The sequence below is a fragment of the Pararge aegeria genome, chromosome 4 (assembly GCF_905163445.1).
Source record: "Pararge aegeria chromosome 4, ilParAegt1.1, whole genome shotgun sequence".
In the NCBI taxonomy this organism is placed as follows: domain Eukaryota; kingdom Metazoa; phylum Arthropoda; class Insecta; order Lepidoptera; family Nymphalidae; genus Pararge; species Pararge aegeria.
This window is the reverse complement of record NC_053183.1, coordinates 9,453,841-9,471,737: the sequence shown is the minus strand read 5'-3', so window position 1 is coordinate 9,471,737 and position 17,897 is coordinate 9,453,841. Positions and strand designations below refer to the sequence as shown.

The 17,897-nt window shown below is 35.2% G+C and overlaps 1 protein-coding gene across 5 annotated transcripts in view; it reads left to right on the top strand.

Moving 5' to 3' along the window:
• Nucleotides 1–17,897, top strand: part of LOC120623219 — an 87,232-nt gene that overhangs the window by 32,451 nt on the left and 36,884 nt on the right. For 4 of the 5 annotated variants that reach the window (XM_039889111.1, XM_039889110.1, XM_039889108.1 and 1 more), the window contains one exon: nt 11,357–11,469. Coding sequence is in view for 4 of the 5 variants with exons in the window: in XM_039889110.1 (XP_039745044.1) it covers nt 11,357–11,469 (113 nt within the window). In the remaining variant the exon portion in view is untranslated. Of the gene's footprint in view, nt 1–6,110; nt 6,281–11,356; nt 11,470–17,897 lie in introns of those variants that run through there. The other variant, XM_039889109.1, reaches the window with a different exon arrangement.

Here is a 17,897-nt window from a genome sequence, read left to right as displayed (position 1 = left end):
AATTATAACATTATTTTTTGGAAAAGTATGATGGTGATAAAAAGGAGTATGATTAATTAGTGGTGATTGCGAAGTACTTAGCCAACAACTGTATGACATCAGAGCCAAAAGCTTTACACTTAGTCACGACCTCTTGGTATGAAACTGTCATTGTAGGTACACATTTACGTTGTACAAAGCAAATTGTATAATTACGTAGGTAGGTAAATAACATATGCCTTTGGAAACTTCAAACTTTAAATCTATTTCCATTCCCTGTTTCCAGTGGAACTATGCTCTCTATGAGTATCTCTACGTGATCTCAAATCAGATATAATGAGATGTATTGACCAACTAGAGTTAAGCTAATAAAATCGTAGACTAGATGTTTCTGTACATTGCAACGCAAAATTGCTACTTTTGAAATTATTGTCTGTTTGTCTGTGTGTCCTTTTGTCTGTATGTCTGTTGGGTTTTGCGCGCATCACACAAAAGCTACTGAAAATGTTTCATTGCAGTATGGTACATCAATAGCTGATGCTCCGGTTTAAAATAATTCATACTTTTCATCGCGAAAAACAAAAGGGTTCGTTCGAAATGGGCTATAAAAGTTTTTGTCGATTTTACTCTATAATTCCGCAATTCCTTAACCGATTTTAATATTTTTTCTTTCATTGGAAAGGTTTGATTATTAGTTCAATTTGCTTTTGCCAGATCTTCACAATATTGTGAAGATCTGGCCAATATTGTTGGTACTAAAGGTGGGCCAGCGATCGGAAAGCAAACACTTCACTTAATACGTAAATAGTGCATGCAAACATGCCAGGTGAATAACGGCGTTCAGCTTACCTTACCTTAAAACAAGTTGCTCACCCATCCATTTACTGATTTAAAACAACTTTCATTGCCTAGCGCGCTCGAATAACATCTCATGCTTCTACTGCCATGGTGATTGAAGCATTATGCCCGCATACCTTTGTCGATTATAAACTTGCATCGCTATCTTTACACAGCTGCTACGGCACTGCAGGGCATAGCTAGTCCTTAATACTTTATTTAAACGATCTTCCGTTCTCATGACTTCAAAATTTTCAAAGTCGTTTGTATACACGCAGAACACAGCGTTCAGTGTTGAAATAAAATACCGTTATACCTTTGAAAGATGACATCATAAACTTTGCCTGCGGCTTCAAATAATTCTTTGAAAACCAATATAGGTTCACCGTTATCCCCGATATGAAACATGCTCGTTATCACCAGGGGGCAAGCATTACAGGTTGACGTAATATTTTCCTTTTTTTCTTCTTTTGCTTACTAATTTAAATATGAATAACTACGATACGATGTCATATTACACGATTACTATTATTTTTCCATAGTATTTAAATATTTTAAGCCTAGTTAGTTCTTATTTAAGCCTAGTTATATAGCTGGATATTGTTCGATACCTGGGTGGGATACGCGAACTGCCTATAAGTAACATAAGTAGTTAGGACATGACATGAGTCAATATGACTTCGTGAAACTTTTTTTCTCCAGGTACCACCTAAATCACAAGGCAACCGATTAAGGCGATTCCTAGGTTCAGTGAAAACGGGCATTTATCCCTCTCATATAAAAAACCGGGACATTAATGAAACTTTTATGATTACCTTAATTAAAACATAGACATCAGTTTTGTTTTTTAAATTGCTCTCGTATGCCATTTGGTAGAACAAATTTAATTGCGAGAATATAGCACGATAAAGAACGGATCATGAAAAGCTACAGCTGTCACTGACTCCTATACGTATTGAAGTACCTACTAGAGTATTATAGCAACGTATAATGAGGATGAAAAAAGGTATTTCTGCCGTCATAACATCTTCAAAATTGGGTATGTGTTATCACGATTTTAATTTATTAACCTTTTATCAAGTTGTCTTATCTTTTTCAACGCGACTCTGCAGTTACTTTTCTTAAATAAAGTTCTTTCTTTAAGGGGTGTTGAAATGGAAATAATATAAAAATGAGTAGGAGAATAAGGTTTAATAAAGAGAGGTTTAGTCTTGTGTAAACGTCGAACTACCTTGTTTTATTTTTAAATTGTATCTAAAACCCTTACGCAACGTATTAAATAATTCAAAACAATCGACATACCTACATATATAACAAACTTACAACAAAATTCGTAGTTGTTTACGGAAGCTTCCGGTTCTGTTTGTTAAAATGGTATCCAATCGGGTTCTCCTTTAAAGTTAAAGATTATATTCACGTAGATTCCTATCAGCGTATAATCTATGCGGTTGTTGATACTAAACAGTAATTATGGTGTAGCTAATGAAAGCGCCTTCAAACGAAACAAAAAAAAAACGAAAAAGCCAGGTTCATATCGATCTCGTTATCCAATAAGCGTCCGATCGCGAGATCGAACCTACTTAATTGAACGCAAACTGAGTAAATGCACTCGCTAGTGTATTTATAATACGCTTGTAGTGTGCGAGTGGGAAGACGTAAACGAATGTTCTCTCTCGCAAACCATGATGTCATGGTATATTTTTGTAAACGCTTGCCTGGCTGGGTCGCACGCGTGGTTGTACTGTTTGCAGTCTTTGCTCTTGCCCGACATTGGTATTGGTTTTGCGGCTTTTGTAATTAAAACGGCAATTTTTGTTTTCTATTTGTTTAATTATGAACCTGATAACGAAACTCATTAATATGCTCGGTGTTTATATTATATATGAGAACAAATTAGAGTAACCCTCATAGCTTAAAGACGTGAAGCTGAAATAGGTGGATACGTGGTTCGAGGAAGACCCAGATTTTACATCAAGGAAAGGTTTTGGAAGAACCCATAAACAAGAGAATTATGCCCATCAGAGTTTTGCTATAGGGATACAAATGTTTGTTTAACCTTAACGCACAAAATAACACTATAGTTTTTGACTTTTACGGGCAAGTTTTCACTCCAATTAACTTGTATGGGAATAAAAAGTAAGGTTACCGTTACTCGACTATAATTTCACTTAATTGTAATTGATGATGCAGCTCTTCGATGGTTGCAGGTTTACCTATACGTAGCCTTAATCGCGCCGTACCGGAACGCGTTACTGTCCTTAGGCTATTTTAGTTGGTTACTAGCCACAGCCGAAGCCACCCACCGGACACTTATTTATGTATAAATTAATTTTGTTTCTATGAAGAAATGTTAGTCCTATGTACCGTTTAATTTTGTATGATATACCTATTATAATCCACGTCAATCTTTATTATTTATTATACGTTGTCCGATACTGCGTAAAATAAACAACAAAGTTTTGATGCTTGTTTTACTGATTTAACTTTTCACGGATATGCCCCTGGAGGCATCAATTATGGCAAGAATTAAGGAACAAGACCTAGATCAAATAGGATAATTGAAGTAATTAATCCATCAATTATTATTTACCGGCTTGAAACTACAGAGATGTAATATCGAATTGTTTATAAGGCAGTCTAGTTGGACGCATAGTTATAGACAGCGGCGTGCACTTAATACATGCACAGATGCACTGCCTACCCTAAAACTTTTATATTACACTTATAGGTTCTTATTTCATGCCATCTTTCTGCTTTATTACTTGACCTTGTCAAAAGCCCTGTGCACGCCACTGGTTATAGAAGAAGCGATTATAGATTTTACATTAAAAAGGAATAAATGGGAGAATATTCAAATTCATGTATCCAAAATGGGGTAAAGTTTTTGGCAAGGTTTCATATTAATAAGGTTATTGGCAATCGATCAATGATGTAGTCTTATTCTATCTTATTTCAAGCATTTGTAACATAATTACCACCATTATAATGGCGTATTTTTATAATTGCGCGTAATCATATATTGTCATGCCAGTTTTTATCTCAAGTCTCGACATTAACATTCTTTTATCAGAAGAAACGCTGAATGTATGCAATGTATTAATAATGTATGTATAGAACATATACAAAATATTCAAATAGCGGACATCTTGGTACGTCATTATGTATAATGTCAAAAACACTATTTAGGTACGTTCAAAGGTAATGACCAAACTGGTACAACTTATCTGATCCACGATAATCACGACTCTGTTTATGGTCAATGGCCTGAAATGACATTGGCAGAACTTACAAAAAATTGATTCTCAAGGTTTCCAGATCGCATACTATCCACCCCATTTATTTATTTTGTGTGTTGGACAGAATAATAATAAATTTGGAGTGCACCTCCTCATATTATTTAATACAGCAAATAAATATGTATTACTAGTTTTCACAAAACCTGATAATTCACACGATTTAGCAGCTTACCCATACTTCTGTTTGATTTTCCTGATGTTTGATATTTTCCATTATTACCAAAATTATGCGGACAAGTAAAGTAGTCGTTTGGAGGAGGGAGAGGGGGGACTTTATAATAACGTAAAGATGAGTTTTGCAACGCAGCAGGGCTCTGTACGACTAGTACTCATTGCTATTTTTTGCTCGAGATATCCTGGTTTTATCAGACAGTATAATTAAAACCTGTTTCCTAATTTTAAAACGCACAATTTGGTACAAACCAAACCTGTCTCTCTATGATTAATAACATGCCAGTGACATTTTCCAGAATAAGTGTATAATATCGGTGACCTGATTTTTTGCAAGATAGTTATTAGTGATTTTTTTGAAAATAGAAAGTCACTATTATTTCATTCGTGTATATTGATATCTTAAACATATTTTATTGCATTGGAACGCGATCTAATAATATAAATAAAGTAATGCGTAAAACTCCGTTCGCCGAGTTCTCTCGTAAGATCGCCCGATAAAGGAGCCGAGCGATGACTCTACCCTGATTGAATTACTGCCACACTGACCTCATCAGTCATTTTTACGTTGTTTAATAATCACCGAACAATGACGGCTTGTGCTCTTTGTTCTCAGCTTATAAAATTTATCCAGGTTACCAATATATTGTAGATTAAGAATCATTTCATAGACTAGTGACACAAGACGTTTATTTGATCAACTCCTTATACAGTTTATTATTATGTATATTAGCGTACTATAAAACTGTTATATGGTTATTAAAATCTATCTCAGATGAATGAAATTAAAGTGTCTGTTTTAATGCCAAAATTACAGTATTTTACTAAAACTATGAAATTATATGTACGGTACTAACAAAACCATTTTGTCTGTATGCTTCCGGCGTAATTAAGAAACATTTGGACTAATTCGAGACGCAACTTTCATAGGGAGTGATAATATATTTGTTTTTTTTTTCGATTTCTACCTCGAAATGTCTATTATAAAACTGTATAAAAGTGTAATGTTTCAAAATTAATGTCAATGTCTTCAAAATTAGGGTCATTAAAAATTAGAATGACGTTCTTCTAAATCCGATTGTGTTTAGGGTTTTATCCCTAAAAGCGTTATTAAATTTTACGTACCTATTATTGGTAGAATGCATTATTGTGTTAAATGCAGTCCTCAAGAACTGTTTCATCTAGTTCCCCTCTCACCATTTTACAATCGAACACGAGGCACAGTAAGGATCTGCACTCTTTCGTTGTTGAAATACCATGGACGCGTATGAAACGCTTTGCATCGTCGTTTCTGATTCGCACCGCAAAGATCTGGAATGCCCTTACATTTTCCCCAGTAGGTACCTATAATATGAGAACCTTCAAATCATGAGTGATTAGGCATCTTTAAGGCAAGTGCGCTCCACCTTAGGCTGCATCATCAATTACCATCAGGTTCGATTGCAGTCACACGCTCGTCACACGCTCGTCACACGCTCGTCTATAGACATATATAAAAAAAGTTTTATTGTAGTTCGAAGGCAACCGCTAGTTCTACATAATACCATATAATAACCGCTAGTTTACTCAAAAATTTCCGATCTCACTGTTAATACAAAAACGTAAGTCTGTGTCAACAATTAATTTGATTGTTTGCTTCGTTAGGTCGTGAAGAAACGACAGACAAACAAAAACACTTTTGCATTTATAACATTAGTATGGATTCACTGAGTGACGCCCCTTTACTTATCTTGCGGGTCAAGATCGAACGCCCTGTCACAACCGCGTCATACCCCATCCACTGACAAATCCACTTGAAACTATTAATGTACCGATATCAAGTAACGGCTTCAGTCTTGTTATTCTATATTTTAATATCGAGCTATGAAAGTTTTAAAAAGTTTTATTGTTATAATGTGCTACAAATGTGCGTTAGCTGGGATTCAATTCTTGACCAAAGATAATCAGTCAGTTCCATGTGATTGTGGTTTAATGTCATCTGCTATTGATTTCGTTCCGTAAGTAGTAGTGAATTGTGCGCTAAACGAGTATTTCTAACTTAAATCAAAATGTTCAAAGGAACATCTTGTTTAGAACTCTTAATCTGAGGGAGTTCTTTACCGGTTCCTTTGGAATTTAGGTACTCTGTGCGCGTGTTTTGTACGATTTTAAAAACCATGGGCATCTGATGGATTTCCTTTTTTTCTATTTAACCAATCCGGACTGATCCACATGGTGCAGCATGTTTCTTAAAACGTTTCTATATATAACGAGATATAGTTTTTAAAATAAAACGTTGCTACTAGCTTCTATGGTACCAAGGACCTATTAATTTTCAAATTGTTTTGTTGATACCTTAGTAGTATATTTTCGGAAGCTTCTATTACCCACACAAAGAACTCTGTCATTATATACTTACGTACTTTTTATTTTCAAGGCTGCCATGTTGCATTGGTCATACCTAATATCATAAATCGTTTGATACTAGCAACGTAACAATAAAGCTAAAACACCTCCTATGTCCACCTTACATTCAAACTTTTAATAATTTATAGTTTGTATTTTAATTATTTTTCTGCGAATATTGAGTAAACAGATGGATGTGTAAAATGTAGTCAGTATACTAGTATGTGGTCAGCGTTTCAGTTTAACAAAGTCGTCTCTTTCACGTAAAAGAAGCTCAAAAGGTTTTTAAATAATCTACGAGCTCTACATTTGGTCTATATTTCTTCTTGTAGTAGGTACAAAAAACTATGACTACAACTCAAAGACTTGGGGATTTTTTAAACATTAAGCAAGAATATCTAGACTTTAGTGTATCACTATCACAGATTGATACCTAATCAATTATTTCACAGTTTTATAAAATACCTCGTCATCACATCCGTCATCATCCTGGAAGAGGTAGAATATGAATAATTAAGTAACTATTTTTATTTTCGATTTACGATTGCGATAAAGTTATCAATTTGGTATGCTCAGTTTTTGTTTACAAACTCTTCTCATTATGTAAGGAGACCGGTGCTCGATAGTATTGGGCCGGTAATGGGTTGATAATGAAGATGATGAGTTTTATTCGAGTATTACTAAGTTTTGTACAATTTTCTATAAAAAATAATATACCTACTTTAGAATAGAATATCTTTAAAACATGATATACGGCGTAGATCTAACCGGTCGATAACCATACACCCACCAATGGTTCACGTGGGAACGCATTCGTATCACAAGCGAAGATTACACCTACAGAAACAAGACTCCAAGTATTTGTTGCGTCAAATGTAACGACTGTCCCAGGAAATTGTAGATTGTCTGGTGAGATGATTCAACAGCGGGTAGTTACCGGGGAAGTTGCACCGCCAATGGGTTTAGCTTTTTACTATAATACATCATTGAAAGCGATCCCTGATCGGTGTGGCTGTGGGTTCAATAATCAAACCAGGGTTATCGAACCCACATCGCTAATCGCTTTCCACTGGATCAAAGCCTGGCCCTTCAATAATAAGATCACAAGCGCTCACTACAGCTGCGCCAAGGAGGTCGTCCCTTCATATTTATGTTATTTTGTTTATAGCGCTTTCATCTTCGGCAATTATTAATAACCTTTTCTTCTTTATGAAATTAAATAGTATTATAAAATAATTCCTCATTAATTAGTAACTGCAGTGATTATTAGTAATGTTAAAATGATTCGTTTTATCGGTTTTATCTACACAGTTAGAAATGACGACACAGCCAATGAATGTCGAAATATCCGATGTGTATCGTACGTACCTAACACCAATACCATGACGTATTTATTTATGTTTTGTATCGAACACCTAACGATTTGTGTTTGAATTGAAATACCTCTGATTTCAAGTTTGGTGGTAGAGTCACTGCAAACATACATACTTGACGTTTCAAAAGTGCGTATAAAGTAGGCCTACTTGAAATAAATGAGTTTGAATTTAAATTTGAGATTTTTTCTTTTAGTCAAATGTAACATGGGAATCTTATATCTTTAAGCGAGCAATTCTTGTATATATACAATTGGAATCTCGGAATAGGCCCCAACGATTTTCATGAAATTTAGTATACGGGGGGTTTCGGGGACGATAAATCAATCTAGCTAGGATTCAGTTTTAAAAAAGGTCATTTAATTTGTGTTTTCCGGTAATAACCGATTTGGTGCAACGAAGTTGCACGGGTCAGCTAATATATATTATACCAGATCATTTTATATATAACTTCTCCTTTAGTTTCGTTACTTTTCCTACTTTGCGGTGTTTTTGGTAGCACTCCTCCTGCATTTCATACAGCTTGGTGATAAGGGAAAATCTGGGATAAGGATCTCAGAGGCACCATGTATGTTACTCCTCTATAATGGTTCTCCTGATTTTTATTTTAACGTATATATATTTTGGTTAGTATGAGAATAGGTCGTAATGTATTTTTCATGCTTCTAGGCACTGACGTAGTGCTTAGGTGAGAATGGTGGCTCTATACAGATTATTTTTTTATTTTTTTGACAAAAATCTCTTTTGTTTATTGTTTTTTTACCTACCAGGTAACTGGCGCTGCTGTCTGTGTGTTAGATCAAAGTATATTTTATAATGTGGCGCTGCTTTTCCAGGCAGGACATCGTCCGTCAGTCCGTCATACTAAAAAAATACTCATACAATCATTGTATATAAAGTGACTGGTAGTAACTTAGATTAGTGCGCTCGAACAAACAAATTATCTATTTAGCATAATAATATTAAAAAGTATCACCGATACCTTATAACACTTCTGGACTAAAGGTCTCCTCACGATGTTTTCCTTTACCGTTAAAGCAAGTGATGTTTAATTGCATAAATTAAAAACGCACATAACTTCGAAAAGTTAGCGGTGCGTGCCGGGGATCGATCGTCTTCCGAAGCCTTATCCACTTGGCTATCTCCACTTCAGCACACCACTGCACCGTCCCCACACGGCCAATTAATAGGTATTTATAGATATCGGCATATTAGTTTCGGTATAATTAATAGGTATAGATATCGGCATATTCGTGTTAATAGTTTAGATAAGTGGGGCATGCCTTCGATTCTCATACAATAATATCAATATCGCTCGCTTTTGGTAACCCGAGCTGGAGTATGCGCTTAGTCTGCGTTTAACTACTGATAGACATAACATACCTACCTAATTGTAATGTGATATTCAAATGGAATTCCTAAACAATGTCTAGACTTTTGACATTAAAGTACCTACATATTGTAAATAGCCGATGCATGCGACTTCGGCCGCGTAAAATTTGTTATACGTAAAATAATGCCTACGCAAGTAAGTATTCTACATCCTTGAGAGTTATTTAAAAAGAAACAGTATTTTATTGCCCTGATTTCTAAAACAGGATTAATAGAATCTTCACAACTCCGTTTGAACCCTTTAGGGTAGATTCTAGAGTAACTCTTAGTGGTAACCGGTATATCGTTCCAAGAGCAGGCCTCTCTCATAGGAGTTACGGTTTAAGAGTATAGAACCAACACGCTGCCAACTATTATCACAAGTAAGTGAAAATAACCGGGACAGAAGCTTAACTTGCTCTCCTAGGCATAGGGGTTGTCACCTCAAAAACCTCTTTAACCAAAAATAACGCGATACGTAACAATATTTAGTCGAGCCAAGGATCTCGTGATCCGTAGTAAAACATAAACAGAACAACACATAAATAAATAAATAAATAAATATACTACGACAATGCACACATCGCCATCTAGCCCCAAAGTAAGCGTAGCTTGTTAAGATAGCTGATGAATATTTTTATGAATAATATGCATAAAATACTTATAAAATAAGATAAACACCCAGACACTGAAAAACATTCATGTTCATCACAGAAGCATTTTCCAGTTGTGGAAATCGAACCCACGGCCTTGAACTCAGAAAGTAGGGTCGCTGCCCACTGCGCCACACACAAAAGGATACCTAAAATTTAATGACACGGATTTAAACACAGGTCAGTCAAATTCGGTCCGGATTTAACTAAGACATATTTTCAAAAGGTATTTCGAATTCATTCTGTAAAAACCTATTATTTGCACATAACTAACAGACATTTCAATTTTATTTGTATGTATGTATAGTACATTACATCAGTCAGCAAGCTGACTAAGCTGTAATGAGTTAGTGCCTACCATACACGGAAGTATATAGTTATTAGTTACGTACGTAAATGTCTAAATGTATTTTGACGTCAAGATACGGTCATCGTCGTCTTCACCGATGTGATATTCATCGCCGGATCTCTTGTATATTAAAGTTTTTTAAAAAAAACAGCTTTGAGTTCTACGTCTGCTCATTTTGTTCCTCATGAAGCCAAAACAGTGTGTAAGAAAAACAAGCTGTCCAATCATACATGTTCCTGCACATTTTACTTGTGCCTATGATAAATTAAACAGAGGAAAACTTTGTACGAAATCGGATGTCAGGTCAATATTAAATAGTTTTTTTTAGTGTTGTTACTTTCATACCCATCTTTTTAATATTGTAAAGGGATCCGAGAGAGGTGTTCTTCTTCTGCTCTGCAAGAAAAATTTTCTCCACGGAAAAAGGAGACAATGTTTATCTGCCCTCACAGTTTTATCAATTCTCCGTGCATATGGCCACACGGGTGGAAATACCGTGGTTTGGTCGTTAGACAATTAAATTTTATACCTTGTCTGTGCATACAATCGGGGGATAATTTTTTTGTGTTCTGGCTATGCTAATATGGATTTCCGGGATTTTGCAAGAAACAGTAAGGCATTGTGATTTTCTGTCAAGAAATTCTCAGTACCTCGCGCGTCGTCTAACTCGTGGCCAGCCTCAGGAGTCCATTCCCGCGGCTCGCAGAGCACGCTAAGCTGTTAACCGTTTGACCGCATTGAAACAGCGGCGTGCGTCCAAGGCCGCCGAAGGCGTATAACCCTCTCGTATAAGAAAAAAAGTCCTGTACCTAATATCGCGACTTTAATAGGCTCTGAATGATTAAGAGGCGTTAAATTTTAAAGTCTTAAATAGCAGACAATTGAGGGACCGAGTGGCAGCGGAGGAATGTATTAGTATACTAATACGGTTGTTTTTCCCAGGGAGGTGGCGCACGCTTGGGAGTGCCGAATCGGCCCGCCCGACGAGCCGGCGCCCGCCCATCGAGTGCAGGGCCTCTTCAACGATATCGAGCTATATCCAACTAAAACGCAGGGTAAGTGTCTTAAAAAGAAACAAATAGGCTTACTCTATGAGCACTTTTGTAACGTTAAAATTATTGATGTTGAAGAAATTTTGAAAAAAGACCCTTGAAGAGGAGGTAATTTCCAGTAAAAAATCCTGCCTCGGTATAATTTTTATTCAACACCGAAAATAGGTCTCCGTACGGCCTGTACGGTTTGAAGACAGTGCCCCGCTTTGAAACAATATCACACAAAATTATTTTACTGTTTTTAATAGTATTAAATATTAATTAAAGCATTTGAAAAAACTGGTATTATAAAAACACTTGGAACAATAAAGCCTTGCAATTTTTTATGTTTAATATATACTTTCGATACATTTTTCTAGACGGTATTCCGCAACGAATAATCGCTCTCGCTCATATTTTTAGGAGCTTGATCAAGAATTTGATCTTGATTTTGAATTTGATTAGACCACGTTTTTGACCATGTTCACTGGACTAGAAGTCTTGTTACCGAATGTCAAAATCGATTGAAAATTTTTTACAAACACAAAATTTTCATAATTCATCAAAACATTACACAGTAAAAAAATAAAAATAGTTGGTATACTAGGTTTTTTTAGTCATAAAGTATGAAATATAATGTGAGAGAAAAGAGCCCGTCGTCTATCAACTATAGCGTCTGATAAAGTGTCTCTGTGTTTATTATCTCCGCATATTTGACTCCTGGGTACTTTTCGATTGAGCGCAGATATAATGTAATCGATAGTATAAGGTTTATCTTACTATGACGTCAGCGATAGCAAAGAAAGTTATTATTAGGATGTACTCTTAAAATGGATAGCAAGCCACATAATTCTCAATAGTCTAGACTAGCTAATAGAGTTCGCAATTCCGATACCTTTTTTGGCTGAAGTTTGGGCGGCGGAAGCATACCTTTAATCCCTGTTCTTATTCGCTTAGCTCTCCTGAACATCCCTACTAATATTATAAATGTCAATGTAAATTTGTTGGTTACGCTTTCACGCAAAAACTTCTTAACCGATCCTCATGAAACTTTGTACACATATTCTTGGAAGTGTTAAAAATAATATAGGATACTTTTTATCCCGACATTAAGCTCAGTTCTCTTGGGTGAGGGGATGAAAGTGTTTGACGATTTTACACCATAACTCCGACAAATTATAACCAATTTAAATATTTTTTTTTATACTAGAGGTTATAATAATATGTGTTCAATTTTGCCCAAACTTTGTGTAGATCTGATGAATGTGGTTGGAGATAGAGGATAGAACTCCTCAGCGGACTGCAGCAAACCCCTCATTCAAAGCGATACTGAATACTTTATTTTTTTTTAGAAGTACTAAATTGAATGCCACATCAGAAAACAAAATCAAAAGCAGACAAAGTCGCGGGCAACAGCTAGTATATTATCCTTTTTACTGCTAACAATCTTCCATATAATATTGTACAAAGAACTATGCACGAAGTATTTCTGCGCAATCCACTTCGTAGGAGCCCAAAGTTCGAATTAAAGACGACCCGCATAGGAAAATTCAGCTTTGATGTATTCCGACTTCATGGCAGACTTGATCCAGTTGGTCTCTGCGAATCTCCGAACACAATCGGCACAAAACCGACGAGTCATATGTGGCAATCCTTACAAAATACCTATGTTTAGCAAAAAACGTCCACCGTTGACGTTACAAATATGATCTAGATATAGTAACTCCCTCTGAGTTACATATCTTATCTTTATCAATTGAAGACAAATACATAAGTTTTTTTCAAGATTTATGACTTCCAAATAGTACGTATAGTACGTATAGTTATGAGAAATTCCTTCAGTCACAAGTAATTATGATTTCAATTATGACTGCCAGCGACGACCTTCACAACAATGTAGGATTACAAAATTTTCATGAATCTTACAAATGATATAGCAATGACAAACATTTAACACTCAAATACCAACTGACTATAACAAATAAGTACATTACATTACATTTCATTCCTGTTAATTATCATTGGTCACTTACTATTAGCACTTACGATGAATAAGATTGAAAACTTGATGGTTAGAGTTATTTTATTTTTCTATAGAATGTTTGCAACTCATAAAACAACAGTAGGTAACTTTGAACAGACAGTAGTAAGTATTTAACAGAATATCCATTATCCAAATAAATGGAAAGTCGTATAAAAGTATGCAGGTTTTTTTTATTTGACTTTAAGTTAGCCCTTGACTGCAATCTCACCAAATGCATCATCAATTACCACCAATTGATTATGCAGTCTAAGATGGTAGCGGGCTAACCTGTTTAGGAGTATGGGAGTTATATTAAACCCATACCCCTGATCGGTTTTTACATACGCGACATAGTACCGGAACGCTAAATCGCTTAGCGGCACGTCGGTTTGTCGGTAGGGTGACTGGCCGGGAAGCTTCGGCCGTGGCTAGTTACCACCAGACCAATAAATTCTTAAATTGCCCCTGCCAGGAATCGAATCCGGGACCTCCAACTTAAAACGACCGAGCTCTCCGCGGTGCCAGGGAGCTCGGTAAAAGCTTCCGTATGTTCGCAAAACCCGGAGGGCAACGATCGATTTACTATTAATTTAGTTTTCTAATGAATCGAGCTACATTTCTCTAAAAGTGTGTTTCCTCCAAGCGATCAGAATATATAATTATAGCGAGCTTGATTATTATCAAGAAGAAAAAATGGTGATATTACAAACGAAGTAACAAATCTTTATAAACTTCCATGTTTTCAGGCTAAGTAATAACTGTCTAATCTATTTATTTTCCGTTTTTAGTATTCTTAATACGATAGTATATAGCAGATTTGCGAGGTCGCTAAGAATCGCCATCTAAAGATCTACACAAATAAAATTTTTCAAATCTCATGACATTTGCTACTCGTGACGTGTGCCAATTTCAAACTCGTTAGCTTATTTCCGTCAACAATTGAATATACGCAGAGTTTAACTATTTACTCATCTTAATTCTCGCAACTTTTAACCTTAATAACTTCCAAAGAACGGTCAAGCGATTGGTCACCGATCACTATCAGATAAAGGAAGAGCGTCATTGCTGAATCAGCCTTGTAATCAGTTTTATATATTTGGATACAAATGAGTTCACATTAAATTATATGATTTCAGTTGTAATCAAATGCGTTGTTACACAGATGAATTATATAATTCCAGGTTGTATCGCTATTTGTTCTGCAAATCGGATACTTTTTTTTATTTGTTGTTCAAATTATATTTTTTACAAACATTTTACTATATCTGCTACGTTTGTATTGTAAAAAATTTAGAAACATAACGTTTATAATGAGGATGGCGAGTTCGCAATAATATATATATTATTGCGTATTTTTGATCTAAGCAGACTGGTTAGAGCTTCTTTTTAATACAGAGGCCCGTAATATAGCAGGATAATATCCTGCTATATTATGGGTAGAATACAAATATAACGTTAAAGAAAGGCAAAACTTGATGTAACAATCTAAAGCCTTAGATGGGTGATATGAGCCATTTAGACGACCTCATAGAATTTCCCGAGCATACTTCATGTAGATTGCAAGGAGTACTTGCTCGTGAAGCATCTAGAAATGCCACCTTGTCTTCGATGTTAAAAATGGCCCAAAGACATTGTCATTTGTCGCAGTCAAGGGTAAAGCGTGCTGTTCAAATTAAATTCGATTTTATTTTTAGATTCGATAGCTCTACCATTAAAACGTAGGAGGCCTAGAATATGTACTGCGTAAACATCCTAAGTTTTCTGTGTCCTTGAGCTTTTGTTTAGAAATAAATTTTCTAAATGTACTGTATTATCTAATGTACTAAAAATATTAGTAAAAATATTTCTGTTGGTTTTAAAATAAGGTGAATCATTTTTATGATTCTATACCATAATTTTCCTTGTCCATCAGTATTATATTAGCCTTATTTGTATTTTCCTTTTATAATTTCTCTTGGCTTCTGTAAAAAAAGTTAAGAACTAACGGCGTAAATTTTAATAACTGTATATTTAAATAAATCCTGTGCAATGACTTCAACTTACAAATAATGACATTATCGATAAGTATAGTAAAACATTTCTATTAGTTGCACGTTTAAGATCGTATAGGCTGACAAGAACGTTCAAGAACTATAAGTGTTGACCCTTATCTATGTTACCCAGTTTTTAGTCATAGGTAATTCTAGGTTAAAACAATTATTGAGATAATGATTAATGAGTGTGCCAGCAACTGTTGACACATAAACGTAAATATATGAGCAAATATTTTTTGTTTTATAATGACTAAGAAGTATGGGGAAGACAAAACTAAAAAAAACATCATCATCAATCATCACTTACCCACACTTTAGTTTTTATAAATAAAGGTTTAGCTGATTTTAACGAAGAATACTTTGTCTTGTACCTTAATAGTTTTAATTTCTTCCTTATGTTTGAATAATCATCTAGGAATCATAATATGTACACAAAAAACGAACGCTATTTGTGTTTGAGAGCTATGAGACATTTAATTTAAGTATTCTGAAATACATAATATTACCGCCACCGTCGCAATTTTTAACATAAGATATTTTTTTATCTATAAAACTTGTCAAGAGTCTTTCGAAAAGTTAAGTCTATTTCTACTGAGTACAAAAAGATTTGTATGTCCGAAAGTAACTAAGTAGTTGCTTATTTCGATCAGCAATATTATACAATTTAACTATCTACTCTGTCTTGTTTAGGAATACGGCTTAGTTGAGGACTTAAAAGCAATCCTTCATGTATGTAATCTACAAGCAAATCATTGTAGAGTACATACATCTTTTAAATAGGATATTGGTAAACTTATGAATAAGAATAGAATTTTTTTTTTGCAGACATGAATGTATCATACTGCTTCTGTAACTGAAAGTCTGTAATGAATAATATTAGATATTAAGTTACTTTGATTTAATGTTATACTGAATAGTATTTATAGGCCCACTGTTAAGTTATAACAAATCATCTACAGTGTCATTGCCATTCATTGCATTGAATAATAGCGAATTGTTCCCAATATCTTACACTGCAATCGGCTGATGTTATCACAAAGTGCCCGACCAATATGCATGTCATATAAAACAATTTATGGGCCGCATGGGGTTACGCCCCATTGTTAATTTAAGCCTCATAAATCACGGCAATCACTCACACTTTATAAGCCTATTAATACTCATTACGATTATTTTATGGAGATGTGAATAGACTACACTCCTTTTGTGTCTTCACTTTGTTATGTTAAGCTGATAACTTAGGCGTAAAACATTTTTTTCAGTCAGGATGTTAAAAACCAGTTTTACTAACGATGGTCGTGTATTATAGTGATATTGGAGCTTCCTATGACATATCTTTGGTTTTAGGACTGACATGGTCGATTCATATGTTCATCTCATTGTTATATACCTAAAAGTGTATCTCTCTACACACCAGGGTTTGTTCAACAATATCAGGTATCAAAGTATCGTATTACCTTCTTCTTTCTCATAAACACGAATTCCGGTTCAAAATTCAATTATCAGGTACTTTCTTGCATCCGATTGAGCTGTTAATTTTGCAGATTTATGAACCAGTTGTTGACGATGTACTATATATAATATATATATATATATGAACATGGATTTTGAAGTTAGTCATAGAATTACCATTATTGTTAACGTAGATTCATCAATACTGAAGCTCGTCTGATGTCTTTTGACCACACATATAAATCTGATTATAGCATTAACATTAAATCCTGATTTAAAAATGTTATGTATTATATATATACTTTTATATATATATATATATATATACACTTTTATATATATATATATTTTTTTTTTTTTTTTTATTAACGATAGGCCAGCGTTTGACGACAATCATGCCCGTTAGAAAGCAATGATGAGGTCTAGGTTGGAGCACGCTTGCCTAGAAAAAGCCTATTCACTCTAGCCTTGAAGGTACTTAAATTATACGTGGCAGGAAACACAGTTACCGGGAGGGCGTTCCACATCTTAGCGGCACGTATCAGAAACGTGGATAAAAAACGTTTCGTGCGTGTTGATGGGATATCAACCACATAAGGATGCCACCGCTCTCGGTGTCTCGCTGTTCTGTGGTAAAACGGGGAAGGGGGAACAAGATTGTGAAGTTCCTGAGCACACTCACCGAAGTATATCCGGTAAAAAACCGATAAACAGGCAACATTGCGTCGGTGCTGGAGACTATGTAGTTTCGCCTGCGTTAACGAATTGTCGCCTATAATTCTCCTGGCGCGACGATCCACCGAATCCAAAGCTTCAAGTTGGTACTTGACAGTACTCCATGCAGGTTCGCACTTGAGCCTGGTACAGTGCGAGGCGTTGACCTGGCGTGAAGTACCGCCTAACCTTATTGAGGATACCAAGTTTTTTAGCTGCCACTTTGGCTT